This window comes from Mesoplodon densirostris, chromosome 1 (genome assembly GCF_025265405.1).
Source record: "Mesoplodon densirostris isolate mMesDen1 chromosome 1, mMesDen1 primary haplotype, whole genome shotgun sequence".
Taxonomy (NCBI): Eukaryota; Metazoa; Chordata; class Mammalia; order Artiodactyla; family Ziphiidae; genus Mesoplodon; species Mesoplodon densirostris.
In genome coordinates this window covers 38,548,388-38,565,892 of record NC_082661.1, presented here as the reverse complement: position 1 = coordinate 38,565,892, position 17,505 = coordinate 38,548,388, and the positions used below count along the sequence as shown (strand labels likewise).

Sequence of the window (17,505 nt, the reverse complement as noted above, 5' to 3'; positions counted from 1 at the left end):
GTGGGTAGGAAAATCTGGTCCCACTTGTTTTAGTTTTTTTTTTTTCTTTTTTTTTTTTCTTTTTGCGGTATGTGGGCCTCTCACTGTTGTGGCCTCTCCCGTTGCGGAGCACAGGCTCCGGATGCGCAGGCCCAGCGGCCATGGCTCACGGGCCCAGCCGCTCCGCAGCATATGGGATCCTCCCAGACCGGGGCACGAACCCGTATCCCCTGCATCGGCAGGCGGACTCTTAACCACTTGCGCCACCAGGGAGGCCCTTGTTTTAGTTTTAAATACCCATTCTCAGGAACCATTCATCAGCAAATTGCCACAAAGGAAGAGTTTAAAAGCAGAAGAAAATGTGACTCACTGTGTAAGTCTAAATGTACATGTGTACAAATTTAAGCACACTATGAATTTCTTAACACATAGAATGTTATTCAACTACCATATGCAGCTGTTGCAAATACCATGCTAATTCATGAGTGCTGCATAAGCCAGGAATTAGAATAAGAAAATCGGCAAGAAATGGGCAGCTGGTGCAACTGTACTGGAAAATAACTTCATAATGTAAGATCTATTGCATTCAGGCTGAGAGGAAGGCTTTGGCCAGTTCAGTAAATTAGCCTTTTCTCTGATCTAACCACTTCCGATCATTTCTGCACTTCAAAGTAGTGTCTATCCCTAAAATCAGCACCCTCACAACACAGAAATTTTCATGACACAATTTCCTTTCTCTTTGAGCAAAGAAGGCAAGAGATAGAGACACATTTTCCCTGGGCTGGATGTTTAAGGTTTCAAATCTCGCTATGCCAGGATTAAGCACCAGTTTCTCAGTAACAGAGATGCCATGTGTTCCTTAAAAAATTTACATTTTGTGTGTCTGTGGTATGTGGGACGTTTTAGGTTTCAGGTCTCACTATGCCAGGATCAAGCACCGGATTCTCAGTAACAGAGACGCCGTGTGTTCCTTAACAAATTTACATTTTGTGTGTCTGTGGTATGTGGGCCCTCTAAAGCACAAGGCCAAAAGCAGGGGCCCCTCTTACCTGGGTGACACTATAAAAGATATAAAGGGATATCACTTTATCACTACCAGGATAACAAATTGTTAAGTCAGACAACCAACAGAATTACAGACTTTCCAAGTCGCAGGTTACTCTGGTTGGACATAACACAGTCTCTGAACTTGAAGTATCTCATGGTACTCCCATTGTTGGGAAAAAACAAACAGGTGTCCGTTTTGTTACACAAGCATCTCTCTCTCTCACCTTCTGCAGCTTCAGAATGGAGGGAGCCTTTCTCCTACGCAATTGACAATTCTTTCATCTTCAAATCAGCCATGAGAACTATATTCCCTATATTTTCACGGATATTTACATCATAGAAAATTTTATTTAAAAAAAATCTCTCAGGGTATTATCACTCCTTCAGAGCTTAAAGCATAAATATGTAAATTTATCAGCTAGGCAGCTTGCTTGCCTTAGACCTCAGAGATTGAAAGTGCTCAGGGTTTACTCCAGGGCTTGGCTTCTTATATTTAGCATGGGGGAAAAAAAAAAGCAGGCTCAGTGATTTGACTCATGGATAATCCCAGAGCTAGTAAATAACACACAGAATTAAATCCAGGTCTCAAGGTGCAAATTGTCTCCCACAAGTAAATTGACTTGACGAAGTTACTTTTTACAACATATTTCTGGAGCAGTCTTTCACAATATGTGCTCCCAGAAACCCCTACATCAGAATCTCCTACAGACTTCATTAAAAATGCAATTTCCTGGGACCCACCCTAGAGTTAGGGTCAGATTCCTGGGAGCCCGGGTTTTTTTGTTTTTTTTGGTTTTTTTTTTGCTGCGCCCCGAGGCCTGTGGGATCCTAGTTCCCCCACCAGGGATGGAACCCACGCCCCCTGCAGTGGAAGCACAGAGTCTTAACCACTGGATGGCCAGGGAAGTCCCCAGTCATGATTTTTAAACGATTTACTTCTACTGAATCATGACAGAAACCCTTAAGTTTCCTTTTCCTCCTCTTGATTTGAAATCAGTTTCACTTTCCAAATCCTCTTCCCTTTCATAAAGGCAGTCACTCAGAGACTGGGAGAAAGCATCAGCTGATGCATTCTCCCCACCCCACGTCCCTCTTTTATAGCTCCTTCAGTACTTACCTTGAGGTAGATGTGAAAGACTTCTGAAGAGCAAATCAGCTTGGACACCAGCTTTTCAGAACAGCAGAGAACAGATCACCATCATGAGGTCAGTGAGATACCTTGCAAGCACCCTCGATCTTGAAACCAAATTGTAAGCTTAGCTTCTTGGGTGCAGGCAAGTTCCAGAGTTGTCCTGTTGCTTGTGGACTAAACATGCCTTTACCAATAGGGTACTTTTTATTTCTGTGACTTTTTCTGGTGTGTGCACTCAGACTCCCTAAGCTTCACGGGTGGAGCTGGGAGCCAGGAGCTGGATGTGAGGGAGGCTTGGCAGGAGTGGTTAGATCCAATCAGGTACGAAGTTTGCTGGTTCAAAGTCAGATCTAAGCAAATTACTCTTTTGAGGCTTTTTCTGTTCTTTTCTTTGAAAGAACTAAGAGGGTTTCTTCTTGTCATTTTAAAAGGAAACATTTCTTTTCAGCAGATGTTATGAAAGATGAAATTGGTAGTAAAAAGGCAACCCATGTTGGGAATTTTGCCCTAAAAGTTTGATCACTTCAAGGTGGGAAGTGGAAAAAACAATCCTTACAGATGGACATTTTTTCCATTTCTTATATGAAAACAAACTGGAAGCTGAGAGTTTATTTATTTATTTTTTTAATTTTTTTTTATTGAGTTTATTTTTTATCCCTGTAATGAGAACTTGTGAGCAGCAGAAAATAATTTCTCTTCAAAACATAATGACCTCATCTCTTTCCTAATACTGATCTAATTTCTAATGAAGGAAAGCAGAGCAATGGTTGCCCGGGGATGGTAGAGGGTGAGACTGGGCTTGACCAGGAGGGTACACAGGGGATGATGCAAATAGTCTATAGGGAGATAGTGGTGGTGGTTACATGGGAATATACATTTGTCAAAATTCATCAAACTACACGTTAAATGGGTTCATTTTATTATATGTAAAGGATAATCTTAATAAACTTGATTTTCAAAGATGCATATAGACCTGCTTGAGTTCTAACATCAGTTAGAGCCTCAGGAAAAATACAGCTGAGAGAAAAGGAAAACTTTCGCATCAGACACCTATGGGAAGGGATTGAGGGGTTGACTGGCTTGGGAGGGAGCAACCTAGTGACCATTCAGGGAATGAGGACAGGGCAATCCAAGGGCTCCCTAATGCTCTGCAGGCTTGTGTCTGGGATCGGGGTGGATAAGAGGAATTCACTGCTAAACGCCTCAGGTCACTTCCCCTATGTGATGGGCTTCCAGTCATAAGTGATGTGAATCATATCTACATGAATGAGTTGACCAGAAAAACCTAGCCCTACCCAGTGCCTCGGTAGCCAGTCTGCCTAAGAAGTTTGGCAGTGATCTGTGCTTGGGTGTGTCCAGAGCCACGGACCTGAGGAAGTCTGAGGGAGGCTCTCTGGACTATGCTCGACTGAGGCCCACATCAAGGTGCCCTGTTCTCAGAGGCTGTAGGAACAGGGGCAAGTTAGGCTGTTCCTTCTCAGCTGTGCTAAAAATTTCCAAACGGGGAAGCCACCTGGGGAAACACCTCATACCTGCTGGCTGGCTAATGAGTGCCCTCCTATGCCCCATCCACTGAGGAACTCTGTTGGCCCCTTTGCACACCCAGAATTCACTTAAAATTATAACACTGATATGCCACTGATCATGGCAGTAACAGTTTCCTTGTAGTTGGAAGTGCACTCTGTCCAGGGCTCTACACGCATCATCTATTATCATCCTCCCAGTAGCCCAAGGAAGGGGACGCTATTATTTTTTATTAGCCTCATATTTTAGATGAGAAAAACGGGTCTCAGAGGGCAAATTACTTGGCCGAGAAGTCATATAGAAAGTGTGTCAGAGCAGGGTCATTACTAAGGTGCCAAACTCCAGGGCTGAGCTTCTTCTGGGTACAAAGGCCAAACGGGTGAAATGTATTAATGCTTTTAATTATGCTCACATTAGAGAGGATGGGCAGGGACTGGGAGGTCTGGACCCTCGGGTCCCTATTTGGAGAGGGAGGATCAGTCCTTAGAGTGCCCAGAGCCACACCTGACATGAAGGTAAAAGTGGATCTCCCTACGGCACAGTTTCCTATCATTTGGATGGAAGAAAAAAGGAAATTTATTCCAGGCCATTTTAGAAATGAGGAAATGAGGCTGTGATGTGATTCAAGAAATATCCCAGAGCTGGTCAAAGAGAAAACCGAAGTCCAGGCTTTCTGTGGTTATTTTCCTTTCTTCTAGATGTCTGAATCACTGTTTGATACATTACATGATCTCCCACAAATGGGAAACTGCTTTTCAAAATACCTCCAGGGACTTCCCCAGCAGTCCAGTGGTTAATACTCTTCACTTCCATTGCAGGGGGCATAAGTCCAATCCCCTGGTGGGGGAACTAAGACCCTGCATACCGTACTGCCAAAACAAAACAAAAGAAAACAAAAAACAAAACAAAATACCTCCAGGACTATGCTTCTCAAAAACACGATACAGGGACTTCTGCAACAGAATTTCCAGGGTGCTTGTGAAAATGCAGAGTCCGGAGCCCAAGCCCACCCCTAGGTTGCATCTGAATCTCTGGGAGGAGGGCTTATAATGTGTATGGCATCCACAATGCCTTCTTTCTAACTCTCAAGCACAGTTGCAGAGTCTGTGTAGAATGGTACTCCCAGTGGAGAACTGAGCTCAGCTCTGCATGTTCAGTTTCAGTTTCTCCTCAGCAGGAATCTTGATAGCATTGCCTCAGTTTTGTTTTCCTTTTCCATTTTATAAAAGCACAGACCTAACAGCTAGCATCCTGAGTGGAAACCTCCTCTGCATTTGCTTGCAGCCCACAGCAGAAAATAAAATCGGCCTGAACCCCAGCTTTTCAGAACTGCAGGGAAACGGCCATCATGAAGTAAATATTCCCTGGTTCTCTGACAGGAAGTTGAGAATCTCTCCCAAATCTTGTTCTTGAGAGCAACTTCCTGAATTATGCTGATTCCGTTTTTGCTAGTAGATTAAATATGCATTTCACTAATCATCTATCTAATCTATCTTACCAGTGCATGCACTTTGATTTCTGTGGCTCTGCCTGATTTACAGAGTCAGGTGCTGAGGGATGTGCTCCCAGCAGAGCTGGCAGCTGGCAGCTGGGAAGGGATGTTGAGAGAGCCTAGGAGGGCATGCTCAGATCCTTTCAGGCAAAATCTGGTCAGTGAGAGCTGGGGCCTGGAGGAAAGTTGCTGCAGGTCCCGGTCCCCCTTTTGTTTCTTATATTGGAAAGGACAGAATCAGAGCTTTGTGTGTTTTGTTATGGTTCCTGTGGTTATTTTAAAAGCATGCTGACTTCTCAGCAAATGTGCTAAGGATTAGTTCAGCACTATGAAACTTCGTAATGAAGTCGCTTTTGCCTTGAAATGTGCTCTGACAGCACTGGAGAATATGTCTACACGAACCATCTTCTTACCGACCTGCCAGACTTCCCGTGTGAACTATAAACAGGGAGTAAGTGTCACAGAGCCTCTCAAACTGCGTGGCAGATTCCCTGTACCACACCCGACCCGAGTGCTCTATTAGAACCAAATTACTGGGCCCTGCATTGGGAAATCCTGATTGAACAGATCAGAAAGAAGGCCTAGGAAAGAAATATGTATTTAAAGGGGACAGCAGGTACTTCATTCACACACTACATGCTTCCTGCATTGTACGTGTATAAATGTGAGTGGAGGAAGCCCAAAGTGGGTAGGGAGTGGGAGGGGTGGGATGTTGACATAAAGCAAGGCTTGCCTCTTTAAGGGATGTTTTAGGGAGAAGAAACTGGTGATCGGAATTCACTGCCCCAAAGTGAAGTCTTCCCAGGACATTGCTACTCAGTGTGGTTCAAATCTAACACCCCCTGGGAGGTTGCTACCAAGGCAGCATCCCAGACCTACTGAATCCAGATCAGCATTCTAACAAGATCCTCAGGTGATTTGGTCCTTGTGCACACTAAAGTGTGAGAAGCACTGCTCTGGAGAGTTCCTTGGCTCACTTTTTGAAGTGATGGGCTCCTTGGGTTGTCCCTGTCCTGAACAACTAACTGGGCATGAGGTCTGCCTGGCCCTTCACAGAGTCATATGCTCCACAGAAGCATCACCACAATGTCCATGGTCAAGCTGCCTCAGAGATTTCCCTTGAAACTCCTACTTTTACCATTTAAACAGGGCCTCTTTCTGCGAATTTCAAGATTGTACTCTAGTCATGGCTTTGACAAGGTCCTGGAAGGAGATGTGCCAACTACCATGGGGTGTGTGGGCAATGCCACCATCCAGGCGGGTCAGCAGAAAGGAGAAGGAGGAAAGACTGTAAAATGGGTTCATTCTAATATACAGTACCAAATGTAAGGTAGATAGATAGTGGGAAGCAGCCGCATAGCAAAGGGAGATCAGCTCAGTGCTTGGTGACCGCCAGGAGGGGTGGGATAGGGAAGGCGGGAGGGAGGGAGACGCAAGAGGGAAGGGATGTGGGAACAGATGTATATGTATAACTGATTCACTTTGTTATAAAGCAGAAACTAATTTAAAAAATGGGTTGATTCTGGATATTTCCTAAGGACTAGCAATGCTGGTTTTATCTGCTTTGGTCACAGCTGCAGCGTGAGCCCATGAGAAATCTCTTCCTGGGCGCAAAGGGCTCTTACCTCCCCGATTCTTTCAATGAGATACCAAATCTCCAGGTAGGAAGGGCACTCAACTCTCCACATTTCACCTGAACTTAGACATTCTCTTTACTTCAGCCAGCATCCTACCTGCTTGCTTGTTCCCTTAAAGATTTGAATTATTATTCAGCAATTTATTAAATTTTATACACTATATGTGTATATATAGAGATAGAGTATGTATGTCTGTACATATATATATATATATATATAGAGAGAGAGAGAGAGAGAGAGAGAGAGTATTTAAAGCAACTTTCAAAAACATATGAGATACCTTAAAAAACTAAAAATAGAACCACGATATGACCCAGCGATCCCACTAGTGGGCATATACCCTGAGAAAACCATAATTCAAAAACAGTCATGGGGTTTCCCTGGTGGCGCAGTGGTTGAGAGTCCGCCTGCAATGCAGGGGACAAAGGTTCGTGCCCCGGTCCGGGAAGATACCACATGCCACAGAGCGGCTAGGTCCGTGAGCCATGGTTACTGAGCCTGCGCGTCCGGAGCTGTGCTCCGCAACGGGAGAGGCCACAACAGTGAGAGGCCCGCATGCCACAAAAAAAAAAAAAAAAAAAAAAGAGTCATGTACCACAGTGTTCATTGCAGCATTATTTACAATAGCCACGACATGGAAGCAACCTAAGTGTCCATCAACAGATGAATGGATAAAGATGTGGCACATATATACAATACCATATTATGCAGCCATAAAAAGAAACGAAATTGAGTTATTTGTAGTGAGGTGGATGGACCTAGAGTCTGTCATACAGAGTGAAGTAATTCAGAAAGAGAACAACAAATACCATAAGCTAACACATATATACGGAATCTACAAAAAAAAAAATGGTTCTGATGAAACTAGGGGCAGGATAGAAATAAAGACGTAGACATAGAGAATGGACTTGAGGACACAGGGAGGGGGAAGGGTAAGCTGGGACGAAGTGACAGAGTGGCATGGACATATATACACTACCAAATGTAAAACAGATAGCTAGTGGGAAGCAGCTGCATTGCACAGGGAGATCAGCTCGGTGCTTTGTGACCACCTAGAGGGGTGGGATAGGGAGGGTGGGAGGGAGACCCAAGAGGGAGGAGATATGGGGATATATGTATACATATATACACTTTGTATACACATGTATTCACTTTGTTATACAGCAGAAACTAACACAACACTGTAAAGCGATTATACTCCATAAAGATATTTAAAAAAAGTCTTAGAGCATGTAAAAATGTGTTAGCATATATTTAAATAATAGGAAGGTGTTGAAATAATTTATGTAAATAATAAACTGAAGAGTGCAGCTATCTAAGAAAAACACATGAGATAAATTAGTAAGTGAGGAAAGCTTGGCAAATGGAGTTTTAGCTTTAAATGTTTTATTTTTATCTACTCAGTCAAATATATTTACATTGTCGTAAACATATCAATTACAGAATTGACATGTAAACATGTCAATTCACAATAAATATGTAATGAAAATCTGCAGGGCGTGCGGGGGACCAAGTATTTCATGTACCTAAACTATATAGAAGAAAAAGGGAACAGATTTTCTAAGATAATTCTTTTCTTCATTTTATAATTGACATACAAAATTGTAAGATATTGAAAGTGTGCACTGTAGCGATTTGATATATGTATACCTTGTGAAAAGAGTCCCCCACCTAGATAATTAACATACCCATCATCTCATGTACTTTTTGTGGGGGGATGAGACCATTTAAGTTCTATCCTCTTAGCAGATTTCAATTACACAACACAGTGTTATCAACTGTAGTCACCATGCTTTACATTAGCTCCTCAAACCTTATTCATCTTATAACTGAAAATTTGTACTCATTTACCAACCTCTCTCTATTCCCTGCTCCCACCCCTGGCAACCACTTTTCTACTCTGTTTCTATGAGTTTGAATTTTTTTTTTAGATTCCACATATAAGTGATACCATGCAGTATTTGTCTTTCTCTGTCAGGCTCATTTCACTTAGCATAATGCCCTCAAGTTCCATCCATGTTGTCACAAATGGCAGGATTTTCTTCTTTTTTATGGCTGAATAATACTGGTCAGAAAGATGCTTGATATGATTTCAATCTTCTTAAATTGTATTAAGGCTTCTTTTGTGGCCTAACATATGCTCTATCCTGGAGAATGTTCCATGTGTGCTTGCGAAGAACATGTATTCATTCTGCTGTTGTTGGATGGAACGTTCTTTGTGTGTGTGTGTGTATCCATATATCCATATATCTATATAGATATACATATAAAGTCAATCTGGCCTAATGTGTCATTTAAGTCCAATGTTTCCTTATTGATTTTCTATCTGGATGATCTCTCCATTGTTGAAAATGTGTTACTGAAGTCCTCTACTATTATTGTATTACTATCTATTTCTCCCTTCAGGACTATTAATATTTGCTTTATATATTTAGGTGCTCATATGTAGGGTACATAAATATTTACAGATATTATATTCTCTTGTTGGATTGACCCCTTTATCATTATACAATGACCTTCTTTATCTCTTATTATAGTCTTTGTTTTTATCTCTTATTATAGTCTTATTATAGTCTTCTTTATCTCTTATTATAGTCTCTTATTATATATTTTGTCCAATATAAGCCTGCTTTCTTTTTGTTTGCATGGAATATCTTTTTCCATCTTTTCACTTTCAGTCTATGAGTGTCCTTAAAGCTGAAGGTAGCATATAGTTGGGTCTTGTTTTTTATCCATTCAACCGTTTTGTGTCTTTTGATTGGAGGATTTAGTCCATTTACATTTAAGGTAATTATTGATAGTTATGGACTTACTATAGCATTTTATTCATTGCTTTCTGGTTACTTTGCAGTTACTTTTTTCCTTCCTTCGTCTCTCCATCTCTTCTGCTGTGATTTGATGACTTTCTCTAATGATATGCTTGGATTCCTTTCTCTTTATCTTTTGTGTATTTATCATAAATTTATGCTTTGTGGTATCATGAGCCTTATATAAAACATCTTATATTTATAATAGTTTATTTTAAGCTGATAACTTAAGTTCAAACACATACTAAAGCTCTACCTTTTTAACTCTCTCATCCTCCCAGATTATGTTTTTGATGGCACAATTTGTATATTTTTACCTTGTGTATACATTAACAAATTACTGTAGCTATAGTTATTTTTTAAACTTTTGTCTTTTAACCATTATACTAGATTCATAAATGATTTACCCATTAAGGCTAGTATTTTGGGTCTTGGGTGTTGAATAATAGTGGTGAGAATGGACATCTTTGTCTTGATCCTGATCTTTGAGGAAATGCTTTCAGTTTTTCACCATTGAGAATGATGTTTGCTGTGGGTTTGTCATATATGGCCTTTATCATGTTGAGGTAGGTTCCCTCTATGCCCACTTTCTGGAGAGTTTTTATCATAATGCGAGTTGAATTTTGTCAAAAGCTTTTTTTGCATCTATTGAGATGATGATATGGTTTTTCTTCTTCAGGTTGTTAATATGGTGTATCACATTGATTGATTTGCGTATATTGAAGAATCCTTGCATCCCTGGGATAAATCCCACTTGATCACGGTGTATGATCCTTTTAATGTGCTGTTGGATTCTGTTTGCTCGTATCAGGTTGAGGATTTTTACATCTATATTCATCAGTGATATTGGCCTGTAATTTTCTTTTTTTGTAGTATCTTTGTGTGGTTTTGTAATCACGGTGATGGGGGCCTCATAGAATGACTTTGGGAGTGTTCCTTCCTCTGCAAATTTTTGGAAGAGTTTGAGAAGGATGGGTGTTAGCTCTTCTCTAAATGTTTGATAGAATTCACCTGTGAAGCCATCTGGTCCTGGACTTTTGTTTGTTGGAAGATTTTTAATCACAGTTTCCATTTCATTACTTGTGATTGGTCTGTTCGTATTTTCTGTTTCTTCCTGGTTCAGTCTTGGAAGGTTATACCCCTCTAAGAATTTGTCCATTTCTTCCAGGTTGTCCATTTTATTGGCACAGAGTTGCTTGTAGTAGTCTCTTAGGATGCTTTGTATTTCTGCAGTGTCTGTTGTAACTTCTCCTTTTTCATTTCTAATTTTATTGATGTGAGTCCTCTCCCTCTTTTACTTGGTGAGTCTGGCTAATGGTTTATCAATTTTGTTTATCTTCTCAGAGAACCAGCTTTTAGTTTTATTGATCTTTATTTTATTGATCTTGATAGTTATATCTTCCTCTCGGATTGATCCCTTGATCATTATGTAGTGTCCTTCCTTGTCTCTTGTAACATTCTTTATTTTAAAGTCTATTTTATCTGATATGAGTATTGCTACCCCAGCTTTCTTTTGATTTCCATTTGCATGGAATAACTTTTTCCATCCTCTCACTCTCAGTCTGTATGTCTCTGTAGGTCTGAAGTGGGTCTCTTGTACACAGCACATATATGAGTTTTGTTTTTGTATCCATTCCACAAGCCTGTGTCTTTTGGTTGGAGCATTTAATCTGTTCACATTTAAGGTAATTTTTGATATATATGTTCCTATTACCGTTTTCTTAATTGTTTTGGGTTTGTTTTTGTGGGTCCTTTCTTCTCTTGTGTTTCCCACTTAGAGAAGTTCCTTTAGCATTTCTTGTAGAGCTGGTTTGGTGGTGCTGAATTCTCTTAGGTTTTGCTTGTCTGTAAAGCTTTTGATTTTTCTGTCAAACCTGAATGAGATCCTTTCCGGGTAGAGTAATGTTGGTTGTAGGTTCTTCCCTTTCATCACTTTAAACATACTGTGCCACTCCCTTCTGGCCTGTAGAATTTCTGCTGAGAAATCAGCTGTTAACCTTATGGGAGTTCCCTTGTATGCTATTTGTCGTTCTTCCCTCGTTGCTTTCAATAATTTTTCTTTGCCTTTAATTTTTGTCAATTTGATTACTATCTGTCTCGGCATGTTTCTCCTTGGGTTTATCCTGCCTGGGACTCTCTGAGCTTCCTGGACTTGGGTGGCTATTTCCTTTCCCATGTTAGGGAAGTTTTTGACTATAATCTCTTCAACTATTTTCTTGGGTCCTGTCTCTCTCTCTTCTCCTTCTGCGACCCCTATAATGTGAATGTTGGTGCATTTAATGTTGTCCCAGACAGCTCTTAGGCTGTCTTCATTTCTTTTCATTCTTTTTTCTTTATTCTGTTCCATGGCAGTGAATTCTACCAATCTGTCTTCCAGGTCACTTATCCGTTCTTCTGCCTCAGTTATTCTGCTACTGATTCCTTCTAGTGTAGTTTTCATTTCAGTTATTGTATTGTTCATCTGTTTGTTTGTTCTTTGATTCTTCTAGTGGTTGGTTCTTTAACTCCTCTAGGTCTTTGCTAAACATTTCTTGCATCTTCTCGACCTTTGCCTCCATTCTTTTTCAAGGTCCTGGATCACCTTCACTATCATTATTCTGAATTCTTTTTCTGGAAGGTTGCCTATCTCCACTTCATTTAGTTATTTTTCTGGGATTTTATCTTGTTCATTCATCTGCTACATAGTCCTCTGCCTTTTGTCTATCTTTCTATGAATGTGGTTTTCCTTCCACAGGCTGCTGGACTGTAGTTCTTCTTGCTTCTGCTGTGTGCCCTCTGGTGGATGAGGCTATCTAAGAGGCTTGTGCAAGTTTCCTGATGGGAGGGACTGGTGGTGGGTAGAGCTGACTGTGGCTCTGGTGGGCACAGCTCAGTAAAAGTTTAATCTACTTGTCTGCTAATGGGTGGGGCTGAGTTCCCTCCCTGTTGGTTGTTTGGCCTGAGGTGACCCAGCACTGGAGCCTACAGGCCCTTTGGTGGGGCTAATGGCAGACTCTGGGAGGGCTCACGCCAAGGAGTACTTCCCAGAACTTCTGCTGCCAGTGTTCTTGTCCCCGCAGTGAGCCACAGCTGCCCCTGGGCTCTGCAGGAAACCCTCCAACACTAGCAGGTAGGTCTGGTTCCGTCTCCTATGGGGTCAGCGCTCCTTCCCCTGGGTCCCGATGCACACACTACTTTGTGTGTGCCCTCCAAGAGTGGAGTCTCTGTTTCCCCCAGTCCTGTCAAAGTCCTGCAATCAAATCCTGCTAGCTTTCAAAGTCTGATTCTCTAGGAATTCCTCCTCCCTTGTCGGACCCCCAGGTTGGGAGGCCTGACGTGGGGCTCAGAACCTACACTCCAGTGGGTGGACTTCTGTGGTATAACTGTTCTCCAGATTGAGTCACCCACCCAGCGGTTATGGGACTTTATTTTATTGTGATTGTGGCCCTCCTACCATCTCACTGTGGCTTCTCCTTTGTCTTTGGATGTGGGCTATCTTTTTTGGTGAGTTCCAGTGTCTTCCTGTCGATGATTGTTCAGCAGTTAGTTGTGATTCCAGTGCTCTCACAAGAGGGAGTGAGCGCATGTCCTTCTACTCCACATCTTGAACAAATCTCCTAGGAAACTCTTACATAGCATGAAATATGTATGTTCTAAGTGCTTTCCATAGATAGGCTTATTATTTCTCACCAAATCCAGTGTGATAAGTCTATTATTTTCCCCACTTTACAAAGGAGACTCTGAAGCACAGAGAGGTTGCATGGCTAGAAAGTGCTGGGGCCAGTGTATGAAGCCAAGCAAACTGCATTCAAAGGCCACATGGATCTTAGAAATACAGGAACTCAAAGGAAGATCAAAGCAGGCGTGCCCTTTTCAAGGCTAAGCTCTAAATATGTGGTGTTTTGTCTGGCTTATTTCTATTGGCTCTTTGTCACCTAACAAAGAAAATCTGCTTTTGTTTTTAAAGTAATAATGCTGATGAAGATCAGATCAAGGATAAGCTGGAACAGTTGAGATGTCACTTTACATGGGAGTTGGTCATTAAAGACGATGAAATACCTGATTTAGAAAACAGGGTCTTGGACCAGATTGAGTTCCTAGATACCAAATACAACATAGGAATATACAACTTACTGGCCTATGTGAAACACCTGAGAGGCCAGAACGAGGAAGCCCTGAAGAGTTTGAAAGAAGCTGAAGACTTAACCCTGCAAGAATATGGCAACCAATCAGACGTGAGAAGTCTGGTTACCTGGGGCAACTATGCCTGGCTGCATTACCACATGGGCCGACATGCAGAAGCCCAGATTTACCTGGACGAGGTGAAGAACACTTGCAGGAAGCTTGCAAATTCCTCCAGCTACAGAATGGAGTGTCCTCAGATGGACTGTGAGGAAGGATGGGCCTTGCTGAAATGTGGAGGAGAGAATTATGAACGGGCCAAGGTCTGCTTTGAAAAGGCTCTGGAAGAGGACCCTGAAAACCCTGAATTCAGCACTGGGTATGCAATCACCATCTATCGCCTGGAGAGCTTTCACAAAGAAGAACGAAGTCCTGGGGCATTTTGTCTGAATACCCTAAAACAGGCTATCAGGCTAAATCCAAAAGATGCATATATTAAGGTTCTCCTTGCCCTGAAGCTTCAAGCTGTAGGACAAGAAGCTGAAGGAGAAAAATACATTAAAGAAGCACTGACCAACGCGTCTTCAAAGATCTATGTCTTCCGATATATTGCCACCTTTTACCGAAGAAAAGGCTCTCTGGGTGAAGCTCTTTGGTTCTTAAAACTGGCCTTGGAAGCAACACCCTCCTCTGTCCTCCTGCATCACCAGATGGGGCTTTGCTACAAGGCACAAATCATCCAAATAAAGAAAGCTACAAACTGGCAGCCTAAAGGACAGGATAAAGCAAACGTCAACAGAATAATACAATCAGCCATATATCATTTTGAATTTGCTGTGCAACAAAAGCCCACATTTGAGTTTGCTTACATAGACCTGGCAGAAATGTACACAGAAGCAGGTGACCACAAAAAAGCTGAAGATGCTTATCAAAAGGTGTTATGCATGGAAGCACTCAACAAACATATGCTGCAACAGGTACACTTCCACTACGGCCGATTTCTGGAATATCAAAAAAAATCTGAAGTTGATGCAATCAGCCATTATTTAAAAGCAGTAAAAATAGAAAACGCATCATTAGGAAGGAATAAAAGTATCAGTTCTTTGAAGAAATTGGCTTTAAAGAAACTTCAGAAAGATGCATCAGATATAGAAAGCTTGTGCATCCTTGGGTTCATCCACAAAGTAAAAGGAGAAATGAATGAAGCCCTGGAGTATTACGAGCAGGCCCTGAGGCTGGTTCCTGTCTTGGAGAACTCTGTGCTTGTGACCGACCCGTAGGCATTGAAATATGGACCACTCTTACCTATCACTTGATTTTATGTCAACATATACTAATCATCTTTTCTGCTTGCTGCTTTCAGAAACATATTATGTAATTCACTGCAATGATGTAATCTTTGAACAATTACTCAAACCTGATAAAACATTGGTTGTATTGAGAAAATAGTGAAACAGACTATACAGGTCTCTGTGTGTGTGAGAGAGAGAGGAGCAGACAGAAGAACCATTTCTCTGTGAATGTTATGTAGTAGAAAAAAGAAAGTTTGTTGAGTAGATTTGTAGCAAATAAAACACTGGCCTTGACATGGAACCAACCTAAATGTCCATTGACAGATGAATGGATAAAGAACATGTGGCACATATAAACAATGGAATATTACTCAGCCATGAAAAGAAACCAAATTGAGTTATCTGTAGTGAGGTGGATGGACCTAGAGTCTGTCATACAGAGGGAAGTAAGTAAGAAAGAGAAAAACAAATACTTTATTCTAACTATATATAGACTCTAAAAAAAAACGATACTGATGAACCTAGCTGCAGGGCAGGAATAAAGATGTAGACATAGAGAATGGACTTGAGGACATGGGGTGGGAGGGGGAAGCTGGGGTAAAGAGAGAGTAGCATCGACATATATACACCACTGAATGTAAAGTAGTTAGCTAGTGGGAAGCAGCAGCATAGCACAGGGAGATCAGCTCGGTGCTTGTGTCCACCTAGAGGGGCTGGACAGGGAGGATGGGAGGGAGGCTCAAGAGGGAGGGGATATGGGGACATGTGTATGCATATGGCTGATTCACTTTGGTGTACAACAGAAACTAACACAGTATCCTGAAGCAGTTATACTCCAATAAAGATCTATTTAAAAAAAACCACTGGACTTACATAAAATAAAATGTTCAGTTCATTCATTTTATCAATAAATAGTTTTCAGTGCTAGATACCAAAAATACTATGGTGATGTAGGGGAGGGAAAATTCTTTTTCCTCTACCCATTTTAGGTTCATTGGCTTGGGCCTTAACTGAAAAAAGACAGATTAACAAGAGAAAAACAAACAAGTTTATTAACACTGCATCAGGCATACACAGGGGAGTACCCAGTGATGAGTAATTCAAAGGGGTGGGTTTATACAGCATTCTAACAAACAAACAATACATTTTTAGAGAAGTGATAAGGTAAAGGCAAAGAACTTTAGTTTCTAAGTGGCAAATTATAGGAAGGCAAGTATATGAGGGAAACTAATGGAAGACAATAGCCTGCTTATAAGGTTTGTGATGTATATTTTTCTGTTTGTGTCTCTGGGTTGATTAGAGACTAGAGTTGTCTCAGGTGATTAACTTCTGTCATTCCTGGTAGAGGAGGAGAGACATTTTTTTCAGGCAGATGGGGGAGAGCAGAGAGCTTTCCTTATATCTGCTTCTTTTCAACTGCCTTTAGCTCAAAATAATCCTATGGCAAGGTGGCATATTTGGGGGTGGCACATTCTGCTACCCCTCAGTGAAACAAAGCAGACATTTTCCCCAAACCTCATGCAGCTTACAATCTAGTAAGAAAGATAGTAAAACAAATACACAGTCAATTAAAGGTCAGCTTTCCCCATGAAGATGTTTGAAATTTAATTCATTGTCAAACTGTGCCAAGTAGTTTCTCTTGTTTTATGCCATTTTGTTTGAAGTGCTATTGATTCAGTCATTTGCTGGTATTGACATTTCTCCGAAGAAGATATACAGATTGCCAACAAACACATGAAAGGATGCTCAACGTCACTAATCATTAGAGAAATGCAAATCAAAACTGCAGTAAGGTATCACCTCACACCAGTGAGAATGGCCATCATCAAAAAATCTACAAACAATAAATGCTGGAGAGGGTGTGGGGAAAAGGGAACCCTCTTGCACTGTTGGTGGGAATGTAAATTGATACAGTCACTATGGAGAACGGTATGGAGGTTCCTTAAAAAACTAAAAGTAGAACTACCATATGACCCAGCAATCCCACTGCTGGACATATACCCTGAGAAAACCATAATCCAAAAAGAGTCATGTACCACAATGTTCATTGCAGGTCTATTTACAAGTGCTAGGACATGGAAGCAACCTAAGTGTCCTTTGACAGATGAATGGATAAAGAAGATGTGGCACATATACACAATGGAATATTACTCAGCCATAAAAAGAAACGAAACTGAGTTATTTGTAGTGAGGTGGATGGACCTAGAGTCTGTCATATGGAGTGAAGTAAGTCAGAAAGAGAAAAACAAATACCGTATGCTAACACATATATATGGAATCTAAAAAAAAAAATGGTTCTGATGAACCTAGGGTCAGGACAGGAATAAAGACACAGATGTAGAGAATGGACTTGAGGACAAGGGGAGGGGGAAGGGTAAAGTGGGACGAAGTGAGAGAGTAGCACTGACATATATACACTACCAAATGTAAAACAGATAGCTAGTGGGGAGCAGCTACATGGCACAGGGAGATCAGCTTGGTTCTTTCTAACCAC

General features: G+C 41.3%; 1 protein-coding gene and 1 long non-coding RNA gene across 2 annotated transcripts in view; one reads left to right on the top strand and one right to left on the bottom strand.

The window, feature by feature from the left end:
* LOC132492639 (uncharacterized) overlaps positions 1 to 2,336 on the bottom strand; it is a 13,971-nt gene extending 11,635 nt beyond the window's left edge. Inside the window, exon 1 of the long non-coding RNA XR_009532837.1 lies at positions 2,144 to 2,336. This is a non-coding gene — a long non-coding RNA (uncharacterized LOC132492639). The remainder of the gene's footprint in view (positions 1 to 2,143) is intronic.
* Positions 2,063 to 17,505, top strand: LOC132492633 (interferon-induced protein with tetratricopeptide repeats 1-like). The gene is made up of 2 exons (XM_060102364.1): positions 2,063 to 2,231; positions 13,565 to 17,505. Exons 1-2 carry the CDS (start codon positions 2,227 to 2,229, stop codon positions 14,997 to 14,999), a joined length of 1,440 nt encoding a protein of 479 aa, XP_059958347.1. The 5' UTR covers positions 2,063 to 2,226; the 3' UTR covers positions 15,000 to 17,505.